The sequence below is a fragment of the Esox lucius genome, chromosome 6 (assembly GCF_011004845.1).
Source record: "Esox lucius isolate fEsoLuc1 chromosome 6, fEsoLuc1.pri, whole genome shotgun sequence".
Taxonomy (NCBI): domain Eukaryota; kingdom Metazoa; phylum Chordata; class Actinopteri; order Esociformes; family Esocidae; genus Esox; species Esox lucius.
Window position 1 is genome coordinate 178,242 of NC_047574.1, and position 12,686 is coordinate 190,927.

Below are 12,686 nucleotides of genomic sequence, written 5' to 3' on the forward strand. Positions count from 1 at the left end.
TTCTTTCTACCTCATCCAGACTTCTTTAATATAATAGCAAAAGATTGACAGAAGCCACATACCGCTTCAGAAAACCCATCATTCAGTGTTACCGGTTCTATTATATCTTCTAATGCGAGTGTGTAGTCCAGTCGCAATAACGATGATTTACCTAGGAGGTTATGTTTGTTTCTCTACTGAGCTGGCATTTTTAGATGTTTTTTGGCAAAGTCTTATCTGGCGTTTCTATTCTTGAGGCTTATGAATGGTTTGGACCTTGTGGTGAACCCTCTGTATTTTCTCTTGTGAAGTCTTTATGGTAGACTTGGAAAATAGCTGGATGTTGTGAAGGGGTTTTTCTTTACCATGGAAAGAATCCAACGATCATCCACCACTGTTGTCTTCCGTGGACGTCCAGTTTTTTTTGAGTTGCAGATCTCACCAGTGCGTTCTCATTTTCTCAGAATGTACCAAACTGTTGATTTGGCCACTCCTAATGTTCCTGCTATCTCTCTGATGGATTTTTTCACTTGCATTGAGAGCTCCTTTAACCACATGTTGTAGGTTCACTGCAACAGCTTCCAAATGGGAATGCCGCACATGGAATCATCTCCAGACCTTTTTCCTCCTTAATTGATGAAGAAATAACAAAGGAATAGCCCACACCTGTTCATGAAAAAGCTTTTGAGTCAATTGTCCAGTTACCTTTGGTCTCTTGAAAAAGAGGGGGCTGCATATTAGAGCTGTAATTTCTAAACCCTTCCTCCAATTTGGATGTGCATACCCTCAAAGCTGAGAGACTGCACTTTAAGCTCATATTCATTGTTTTACTGTAAATTTTACTGGTAAACAGACAAAATAACGACTTGTGTCTGTGTCCAATTATTTCCGGATCTAACTGTATGTATCTAGTGTCTGCTTCCTTGTTTTATTTAACATAACCAAACACGTCTACCATCAATTTCAAAAGTATCCAGCTGTTCTATCTACTCCAGAGACAGAAAACACAAATTGAAAAAAAGTTATGTTTTCGGTGAATACAAGAAAACATTCTGATGGAGAACACATGGCTGTTGTCCTACCTATTGGCGTAACATGGTGGAATTTGACTTCCATAATATGGTGGACTTTGACTTGCGTGGCTTGACAAAAAACCTCTTCACTGCCCCTACAGCATATGCCAGTAAATGCACACGTTGTCTACATTGCTAGAGTTTGTTACTTTCAAGAGGCCCCCAAAAAACTGCTTTGCGTGTCTTGTGTAGGAGGAGCCCCGCCTATTATATGACGAAAAGCAACACTATAACATCCGTAGATGCTCTGTTGTCTCCGTTTGCGTGAAGTATGTCTGAGCCTTTACATGCAGCTCACTGTTTGACTGGTCTTTTACAGACTCCCAGCTACCATTATCACCCTGTCAACAGCCTGCATGGTATTTTCATTTACTGTCTGTATTTTAGAATTTATATAATTTTTGTCTATTGCTATCTGTCTCTTTCTGTCTCAGGTCGGATGTTTCTTGGAGGCTATCGGTCAATGTTAGAGCCCCTCCCTCACCATGTCTCGACCAGTAATATCAACCTGGAGGACCAAGGGGTAGAGAAGAGGGATGGCCAGAGTCCAAGACACACCCCTGGCACACCACGCCATGGACCACTCATTCTATGACCCGCCGAGTTCTGACCTTATAACTGAATTATGTTTTCCCGCCACCTCATAATTCTGCCAGACTTCCAACATTGTTCACCTTTCCTGAGGCAGTGTCCGTCTTGAACCATCCGTCTCCTGTTTTTCCTCTAGGTTTAAGAGAAAGAGAATGTACTGAATCCAACCAGGAAGTCTTAAAAAAGATTTAACCAACCCACAGTCTGAAAGGTTTCGGACCACACTGCCCTGCCACCTCCTTTCGTGTGATAATGGCTTTCTTGTATTTTGTGTCATTGGTTGCACCTCTGGGACTTCTCTTACTCCTACCAATGAACCAATCAGGGGTCTCTGATCTAGTTCATTGCATTATAGTGTTGCGCTATAATGACAACATTCAACTTCACTAGATTACCCGACTGGAATCTCCTACTCCATTCCACAAACCTGCATTCTGTTCCTGGTTTTGCAAGCAGCTCCCTTATCTCTCCAATCACCGGTACTCAGCAGTGTTCTTCCACAACTACCTGTCTGTATAGGAAAGTGATGGGAACCTGTCTGTATAGGAAAGTGATGGGAACCTGTCTGGATAGGAAAGTGATGGGAACCTGTCTGGATAGGAAAGTGATGGGAACCTGTCTGGATAGGAAAGTGATGGGAACATATCTGGATAGGAAAGTGATGGGAACCTGTCTGAATAGGAAAGTGATGGGAACCTGTCTGGATAGGAAAGTGATGGGAACCTGTCTGGATAGGAAAGTGATGGGAACATATCTGGATAGGAAAGTGATGGGAACCTGTCTGAATAGGAAAGTGATGGGAACCTGCCTGAATTAGACAGGCCTTTTCAGCTAACAGAGTTGCAGTGCATGGTGGTGAATTAGGGATTTGAGTCCCTGATAATGTATGATAACAATGGAGGATGTGTAACAGAGTTGTTTTTGGGGTTATAGACTATAGTGGAATGACCTCTGAACACACAACAGTTTTTTTACATTTGGACTTGCTGATCTAAAGATCCATTAAAGCAATAAAGATATCTGTACATAAGTAAACCCCACTCACACGCAATAGACAAGCCTGAACCTTCTTCTCATTTTTGTGAATACCTTTAGATTGTTTAATTTGATATGACAATGTTGTCCCAGGTTCTGTGTTTTATTTGTGGTTGTTTATTATTTGGTTATTATGCTAAACTAATAATGGTTTTGAGGAGAAAAAACTACCAAATGGGACAATGGCACCAACACAGAATACACTTCCAGCTGTTACCAGGGTTTGACACTTCCAGCTGTTACCAGGGTTTGACACTTCCAGCTGTTACCAGGGTTTGACACTTCCAGCTGTTACACAATTTGCAGCGCATGAGGCGATTGTAAAGTAAAGCATGGTAGTCTACTTCAGTCACCCCTACAGAATACCATGTGATGTCCCTCTGACCTTTAGAGTCACCCCTACAGAATACCATGTGATGTCCCTCTGACCTTTAGAGTCACCCCTACAGAATACCATGTGATGTCCCTCTGACCTTTAGAGTTAGCCCTATATAATACCATGTGATTTCCCTCTAACCTTTAAAGTTAACCCTACAGAACACCATTTGATGTCCCTCTGACCTTTAGAGTTAACCCTACAAAATATCATGTGATGTCCATCTTATGTCGCATTTCCATTGGTGCTCTACCCTAGTACCAGGGCTACATTGGTGATTTTTGCTAATGTTGGTTCTAGACTTTTCTGTTTCCACTATACATTTGTTACCAAGGACTTAAGGAGGTGCTCAGGTGGGGAGGTAGGACTAAACTATGAACGTGATTTGTTTTTTCCGGTTCCGAAAAATAAAAGGCGATACTTTTCTGTTAGTAAAATAAAATAAACAATAACGCCATGCTCAATTTGTTTACGGCGTTTGAACTTGAGTAATAAAATCAATTACTCCACAAACTCCTGTGACCTGCTCTTTCTCCGCTTACACCCCATGACGCTGCAACTGTAAGCCAGTGTATTCATTATTTAGTTTAATAAGTATTTTGTCCAAACTATTTACCTCTGATTTGGCAGAATTCTGAGATAACTTTGCATTGTTATATGTTCTATTGAGTCAATGGCATCGTATCACCTTTGGTGGTTCCAACTCTTTCTGTTGTTAGTCTTTGCATCCCTGTACTGTTGCTTTATTTTCTTTATTTTATCAGGGATCTGTCTGTTAGATCAAATGAAAACCATTACGAGAAGACCAAAGCAAACAATACACATGCCGCATTTTCACAGCCCGTAAAGTGTCAACCCGCAAACCCTGGCACCAGTGGAAACAAGGCATTAGTTCTGATCTTTAGAGTTAAGTTTAACATTACAGAACACCATGTGATGTCCGCCTGACTTCTGATCTGTAGAGTTGGGGTTAACATTACAGAATACCACATGATGTCACACTGACCTTTAGAGTTAGGATTTACCCCATAGAATACTACATTTCATGTCCGTCTAAACTTTAGAGTTAGGGTTAACCCTATAGATCACCATTTGATGTCCCACTGACCTTTCTGTGTTGTTGTTGTATAGGTCACGTTTCTTAGCTTCACTGTCACTGATTGACAGATGTCAATAACGTGATGTTGTTAGTTATATACCTGTCCGGATAGTCTAAGCACCAAACCAGAAGTGTTCAACTGATCCACAACCATTCAATGTATTTTACCTTTTGCAGAGCTAGCACACCTTATTAGACGTCAAGCCCTTGATTAGTGAATCAGGTGTGCTTGTTTAGGGCTACAAAAACATTTTGTAATATCTTGTGTTTCCTGAGAAGATGGTTGAAGACCTCAGCTCAAAACTCAGCCATTGTCTCCAAATGGTGCAACTTTGACCAATTCCCCATATGATAATAATATAATACCTTAAATTATATGATGACCAGAGCCCTATTCCCTGTAAAGGAGTAGTGAGCCATAATGTTGAATACGGTGTAATTTGTGATCCATATATTATGTAGAAGACACAGGACAGAGGTCCTCTTCTTATCCTGGTCTACAGGCTGTCCCCTTCAGCTCATACACCTCTCTCACCAAGGGAACATGGTTCACTTTTTTAGAATTCTGATTTAAAATGTCAATTACAACAAAAGAAATAAAGATTCTTTCCAACAAAAGTTATTTACCGTTTCCTGTTTACGTTCACCTCTCCTTGAACTGCCACCTTAACGTGGTGGAGGGGTTTGAGTACCCGAGTGACCCTAGGAGCTATGTTGTCTGGGGCTATATGCCCCTGGTAGGGTCTCCCAAGGCAAACAGGTCCTAGGCGACGGGTCAGACTAAGAGCGGTTCAAAAACCCCTTAATGAAGAAAAAAAATCATGTGTTCTGTGACGTCGCCCGGCATGGCGCAGCCGGGGCCCCACCCTGGAGCCAGGCCCGGGGTTGGGGCTCGTTCGCGAGCGCCTGGTGGCCGGGCCTTTCCCCATGGGGCCCGGCCGAGCCCAGCCCGAACGAGCGACATGGGGCCGCCCTCCCGTGGGCTCACCACCCACAGGAGGGACCATAAGGGGCCGGTGCAGAGAGGATCGGGCGGCAGTCGAAGGCGGGGGCCTAGACAACCCGATCCCCAGACACGGAAACTAGCTCTAGGGACGTGGAATGTCACCTCGCTGGCGGGGAAGGAGCCTGAGATGGTGCGTGAGGTTGAGAGGTTCCAACTAGAGGTAGTCGGGATCACCTCTACGCACGGCTTGGGCTCTGGAACCACACTCCTTGAGAGAGGATGGACTCTTCACCACTCTGGAGTTGCCCATGGTGAGAGGCGGCGGGCTGGTGTGGGTTTGCTTATAGCTCCCCAGCTCTGCCGACATGTGTTGGAGTTTACCCCGGTGAACGAGAGGGTCGTTTCCCTGCGCCTACGGGTCGGGGATAGGTCTCTCACTGTTGTTTGTGCCTACGGGCCGAACGGCAGTGCCGAGTACCCGACCTTCTTGGAGTCTCTGGGAGGGGTGCTGGAAAGTGCTCAGACTGGGGACTCTATCGTTCTACTGGGGGACTTCAACGCCCACGTGGGCAACGACAGTGACACCTGGAGGGGCGTGATTGGGAGGAACGGCCCCCCTGATCTGAACCCGAGCGGTGTTCAGTTATTGGACTTCTGTGCTAGTCACAGTTTGTCCATAACGAACACCATGTTCAAGCATAAGGGTGTCCATCAGTGCACATGGCACCAGGACACCCTAGGCCGCAGGTCGATGATCGACTTTGTTGTCGTTTCATCTGACCTGCGGCCACATGTCTTGGACACTCGGGTGAAGAGAGGGGCGGAGCTGTCAACTGATCACCACCTGGTTGTGAGTTGGATCCGATGGCGGGGGAGGAAGCTGGACAGACTCGGCAGGCCCAAGCGTACTGTAAGGGTCTGCTGGGAACGTCTGGCCGAGTCTCCTGTCAGAGAGATCTTTAACTCCCACCTCCGGCAGAGCTTTGACTGGATCCCGAGGGAGGCTGGAGATATTGAGTCCGAGTGGACCATGTTCTCCACCGCCATTGTTGAAGCGGCCGCTCAGAGCTGTGGCCGTAAGGTCTCCGGTGCCTGTCGAGGCGGCAATCCCCGAACCCGGTGGTGGACACCGGAAGTAAGGGATGCTGTCAAGCTGAAGAAGGAGTCCTATCAGGCCTGGTTGGCTTGTGGGACTCCAGAGGCAGCTGACGGGTACCGACAGGCCAAGCGGACTGCAGCCCGGGTGGTTGTGGAGGCAAAAACTCGGGCCTGGGAGGAGTTCGGTGAGGCCATGGAGAAGGACTAATCGGCTGGCCTCGAAGAGATTCTGGCAAACCATCCGGCGCCTCAGGAGAGGGAAACAGTGCCCTACCAACGCTGTTTACGGTAGAGGTGGGCAGCTGTTGACCTCAACTGGGGATGTCGTCGGGCGGTGGAAGGAGTACTTCGAGGATCTCCTCAATCCCGCCGTCATGTCTTCCATTGAGGAAGCAGAGGATGAGGGCTCAGAGGTGGACTCGTCCATCACCCGGGCTGAAGTCACCGAGGTGGTTAAGAAACTCCTCGGTGGCAAGGCACCGGGGGTGGATGAGATCCGCCCTGAGTACCTCAAGTCTCTGGATGTTGTGGGGCTGTCTTGGCTGACACGCCTGTGCAACATCGCGTGGCAGTCGGGGACAGTGCCTCTGGGATGGCAGACCGGGGTGGTGGTCCCTCTTTATAAGAAGGGGGACCGGAGGGTGTGTTCCAACTATAGGGGGATCACACTTCTCAGCCTCCCCGGGAAAGTCTATGCCAGGGTTCTGGAGAGGAGAATACGGCCGATAGTAGAACCTCGGATTCAGGAGGACAGTGTGGTTTTCGTCCAGGCCGTGGAACACTGGACCACCTCTATACCCTCTACAGGGTGATGGAGGGTTCATGGGAGTTTGCCCAACCAGTCCACATGTGTTTTGTGGATTTGTAGAAGGCATTCGACTGTGTCCCTCGCGGCATCCTGTGGAGAGTGCTTCGGGAATATGGGGTCCTGGGTCCTTTGCTAAGGGCTGTCAGGTCCCTGTACGACCGAAGCAGGAGCTTGGTCCGCATTGCTGGCAGTAAGTCAGACTTGTTCCCTGTGCATGTTGGACTCCGGCAGGGCTGCCCTTTGTCACCGGTTCTGTTCGTAATTTTTATGGACAGAATTTCTAGGCGCAGCCAGGGGCCGGAGGGTGTCAGGTTTGGGGACCACACGATTTCGTCTCTGCTCTTTGCGGATGATGTTGTCGTGTTGGCCCCTTCAAGCCAGGACCTTCAGCATGCACTTGGACGGTTTGCAGCCGAGTGTGAAGCGGTGGGGATGAAAATCAGTACCTCCAAATCCGAGGCCATGGTCCTCAGTTGGAAAAGGGTGGCTTGCCCACTTCAGGTTGGTGGAGAGTGCCTGCCTCAAGTGGAGGAGTTTAAGTATCTAGGGGTCCTGTTCACGAGTGAGGGAAGGATGGAACGGGAGATTGACAGACGGATTGGTGCAGCTTCTGCAGTAATGCGGTCGATGTATCGGTCTGTCGTGGTGAAGAAAGAGCTGAGCCGCAAGGCGAAGCTCTCGATTTACCGGTCAATCTACGTTCCTACTCTCACCTATGGTCATGAGCTTTGGGTCATGACCGAAAGGACAAGATCCCGGATACAGGCGGCCGAAATGAGCTTTCTCCGCAGGGTGGCTGGGCGATCCCTTAGAGATAGGGTGAGAAGCTCGGTCACCCGGGAGGAGCTCAGAGTAGAGCCGCTGCTCCTCCACATCAAGAGGGGTCAGCTGAGGTGGCTTGGGCATCTGTTTCGGATGCCTCCGGAACGCCTTCCTGGGAAGGTGTTCCGGTCCCGTCCCACCGGGAAGAGACCCCGGGGAAGACCTAGGACACGCTGGAGGGACTATGTCTCCCGGCTGGCCTGGGAACGCCTCGGTGTCCCCCCGGAAGAGCTGGAGGAAGTGTCTGGGGAGAGGGAAGTCTGGGCATCCCTGCTTAGACTGCTGCCCCCGCGACCCGGCCCCGGATAAGCGGATGATGATGCTATGCTATGCTATGCTGTTTACGTTCAGTAACTGACACGGTGAGAAAAGGAGATAAGACAATGTGGCACAGTTTGAACCCTCTTAAGGGCATTCCTTTTGACCAGTATTTGGGATGACCCCTGAGATTAATTTGCGACGGGTACTGTTTCTATTTGAATGCAATGAATTGAGATCAGAACACATCACATATTTACATTCTGGAATGCAAAATGTATCCCCGCTCTTTTTCAATGACTTAGTAATGAACACTGCAGCTAAAATTACGATAGGAGGAAACTTTTTCCATATTGAGTGTTGCCAGGTGTGGTGTGTTTCCTAATTGGAAAATTTTTTATGGACTTTGGGCTGGTCGATTTTTTTCTGGAGTCTGTTACAGAATAGCTTATGGTGAATTAAATCTGGCAATCTTGCATACAAGACCACACGGGTCAAGACATCGCGGAGATGAGTGAAGTCGGAAAAACAAATGGATCCTAGTTTTCTATTACACCCAAGCATGTCAAAATATTCTATTTAAACTTAATAACCTCAAACTACATCTAATCCGCATAACATTTTTTTAAACTTTTCAAGTGACTTCTTGTAGCCTAGAATTACAGATATATTTTTAAAAAGAGATCGCAAGACAAACGAAGATGACTGGTGAAAAGACCATCAGATTAGGGTATGTAATATCACCGAAACCATTAAGCTATATATGCAATATATAGAGTCAAAAAAATTATTATGAACCTATTTAAGTCACTTACAATGTAAATATATGAACGTGAAGACGTTGGATCAGCGACAGCAGCAGATCCTAGTACAGCTGAAGGAAGTCAAGGAAGATTAACGATGTGGCATCAATGCAAGGATGGGAAAATAATAACTTGACAAAGCTGTAATAAATAGAGCTCTGTTTCTATACCCAAGTCTATATTAACAAGAACATAGCATAACAAAAATAGGCAACAATAATATTGACTGCGATTAATAATCAAGCCGATGAGTGATTTCATATTTATTTTTAAATAACATGTTAATAGTTCTAGGTTATGTTATGAATAAATATATTGCTTGCATATTTTGATTATAATTAGGGAGGACATTGTGTGCATTAGCTGCTCAAGTGGACATGGACAACAGGGCAGATTTAACACTATAATAGTTGTCTTTTTCAAGTGTGTAGCCAAGATATATGAAGTATTTCACAGAGTGGTGTCTGGTAGAGTGGGGTACCACCTTTCGCCTAATTTTGAGCCTGGAAAACACCTGTATGTATGTACGTACGTATGTATGTACACACACACACACATATATATTTATATATATACACACACATATTTTACAATTGTAATCTCATTGCAATGACAGTGACACTATGAGCTACGTCCCTAAAACCCCCATAAGCACCATGCAGTGTTTGAATCTGTTCCATTTGTTTTAGGCCTATTGCCTTGCGCGCCAGAGACAGAACGAGTGAACATGACAGGCTAAGATGTAGCACACAATAGTCAAATTTAATCAAATAAAATGTAATTTCCCAACAACAAAATGGTGGTTAGTGAAAATGCTGAGTGCCTAGTACCTTTGGAAAACCTCTAGCCATAGGGGCTGGTGAGCAAAAAAGTGAATGTCAAGCGCTGATGTCCAGGTAATCTGTTGATATAACTGGGATTATTTCTTTTCAAAACACCCGGCCTGAAACCCCAAAGAACAAGCAACAACAGTGTGGATACACAGTGGCTAGGAAAAATTGCCTAAAGGGTCGAAAATTAGGAAGAAACCTAAAGAGGAACCAGGGTAGATAGAGGGGGATCCAGTGACCCTGGACGGGGTCCAACAGACAGGAAGTCACTCCACCCACATTGCCAAGCATCAACCAAAGGGACACCAACCCTGGCCTGATGTCAAATTTTTTGGGGCCACCATGGATCTATCAAAGTCTGATTTTCACACCATTTTCACACCATTTTTCAAACAGATTTCTGAGGATATCAGAAAATGTGTTATTGATGCATATTGGGCTGTAAAAGGTTACAAAACCATCTCTAAAGAGTTTGGACTCTCAGTCAGACAGATTGTGTACAAATGGAGGAAATTGAAGACCATTGCTACCCTCCCCAGGAGTGGTCGACCAACAAAGATCACTCCAAGAGCAAGGCGTGTAATAGTCTGCGAGGTCACAAAGGAACCCAGGGTTACTTCTAAGCAACTAAAGGCCTCTCTCATATTGGCTAATGTCAATGTTCATGAGTCCAATGTTCATGAGTCCACTATCAGGAGATCACACCAGATACCGAAAGCAAAGGTTCACATACTTTTGCCACTCACATATACAGCTCTCAAAAAAAATTCTGGGGGGGTCTGAAAACCAGTCAGTATCTGGTGTGACCACCATTTGCCTCACGCAGTGCAACACATCTCCTTCGCATAGAGTTGATCAGGTTGCTGGATGGGTGTCCGGTGAGTATACTGGCCATGCAAGAAGTGGAATGTTTACAGCTTCCAGGAATTGTGTACAGATCCTTGCAACATGGGGCCGTGTATTATCATGCTGCAACATGAGGTGATGGTCGTGGATGAATGGCACAACAATGGGCCTCAGGATCTCGTCACAGTATCACTGTCACAGTATCTCTGTGTTCGTTGTCCATAACACACACCTGCCCATACCATAACCCCACCACCACCATTGGCCATTCGATCCACAACGTGCAAACCGCTCACCCACACAACACCATACACGCTGTCTGCCATCTGCCTTGTACAGTGAAAACCGGGATTCATCCATGAAGAGAACACCTCTCCAAAGTGCCAGATGCCATCGAATGTGAGCATTTGCCCACTCAAGTTGGTTACAACGACGAACTGCAGTCAGGTCGAGACCCCGATGAGGACGATGAGCTTGCAGATGAGCTTCCCTGAGAAGGTTTCTGACAGTTTGTGCAGAAATTCTTTGGTTATGCAAACCGATTGTTGCAGCAGCTTGTTGCAGGTGGCTGGTCTCTGACGATCTTGGAGGTGAAGATGCTGGATGTGGAGTTCCTGGGCTAGTGTGGTTACACATGGTCTGTGGTTGTGAGGCTGGTTGGATGTACTGCCAAATTCTCTGAAACGCCTTTGGAGACGGCTTATTGTAGAGAAATTAATATTCAATTCACAAGCAACAGCTCTGGTGGATATTCCTGCCTAATCAGCATCTTGATATGCCACACCTTCTCGGCAAAGGAGAAGTGCTCACTAAACACAGATTTAGACAGATTTGTGAACAATATTTGAGAGAAATAGGCCTTTTACTTACATCTTTGAGTTCAGCTCATGATAAATGGGGGCAAAAACAAAAGTGTTGCGTTTATAATTTTGTTCGGTGTAATATTGGATAATTTTCCTCTATGAATAAATAAATACAATAACATTTGTTTGATTGGGTCCTCGTGATTTACTTTTAGAAAATCTGTGTTTAGGTCATATTTGTGCAGAAATATGAAATTCTAAAGGATTCACTAACTTTTGAGCACCATTGTATATTTATGTTGTACAATGGGTGTTAAAAAAAAACTCATCTGGGTTGTTTAGGCAACTCCTGCAGCTTGATTTAAATATTCTAAACCTTTTGATTGGTACATTTTAAATACAACATTGAAAGCACTACACTGGGAAGAGTACTGCACAATGTGGAAAGGGGGATAAAGTCTCTGGCTGAGAGCTTTAGGCCTGAAATGCTTTTTGAACAATGTTTATATAGTTGTTTCAGTTTTGAAGAGTGGATGTTTACTTCACAAACAAGTATGAATCATCCATCCTGAACAAGAACAGGATATTGAGTGCATGAAGATTCCAGTGAAGGTTTTGTAATGGACCCCTGGTCATGAGAAATAAAATAAATGTCAATGGACCTCTAGTCATGAGAAATAAAATAAATGTCAATGGACCTAGCCGAAAGTCCTTCTCCATGGCCTCACCGAACTCCTCCCCGGAGGCAAAAACTCGGGCCTGGGAGGAGTTCGGTGAGGCCATGGAGAAGGACTTTCGGCTGGCCTCGAAGAGATTCTGGCAAACCATCCGGCGCCTCAGGAGAGGGAAACAGTGCCCTACCAACGCTGTTTACAGTAGAGGTGGGCAGCTGTTGACCTCAACTGAGGATGTCGTCGGGCGGTGGAAGGAGTACTTCGAGGATCTCCTCAATCCCGCTGACATGTCTTCCATTGAGGAAGCAGAGGATGAGGGCTCAGAGGTGAACTCGTCCATCACCCGGGCTGAAGTCACAGAGGTGGTCAAGAAACTCCTCGGTGGCAAGGCACCGGGGGTGGATGAGATCCGCCCTGAGTACCTCAAGTCTCTGGATGTTGTGGGGCTGTCTTGGTTGACACGCCTGTGCAACATCGCGTGGCGGTCGGGGACAGTGCCTCTGGGATGGCAGACCGGGGTGGTGGTCCCTCTTTTTAAGAAGGGGGACCGGAGGGTGTGTTCCAACTACAGGGGGATCACACTTCTCAGCCTGCCCGGGAAAGTCTATGCCAGGGTTCTGGAGAGGAGAATACGGCCGATAGTAG

The 12,686-nt window shown here is 46.2% G+C and overlaps 1 protein-coding gene across 4 annotated transcripts in view; it reads left to right on the forward strand.

The window, feature by feature from the left end:
• Positions 1-4,775, forward strand: part of rnf157 (ring finger protein 157) — a 48,677-nt gene extending 43,902 nt beyond the window's left edge. For 2 of the 4 annotated variants that reach the window (XM_029120456.2, XM_029120457.2), the window contains one exon: positions 1,487-1,596. Coding sequence is in view for 2 of the 4 variants with exons in the window: in XM_034292749.1 (XP_034148640.1) it covers positions 1,487-1,647 (161 nt within the window). In the remaining 2 variants the exon portion in view is untranslated. Of the gene's footprint in view, positions 1-1,486 lie in introns of all 4 variants that reach the window. The other 2 variants (XM_034292749.1, XM_029120455.2) reach the window with 1 other exon arrangement.
• The last annotated feature ends 7,911 nt before the right edge of the window (positions 4,776-12,686 follow it).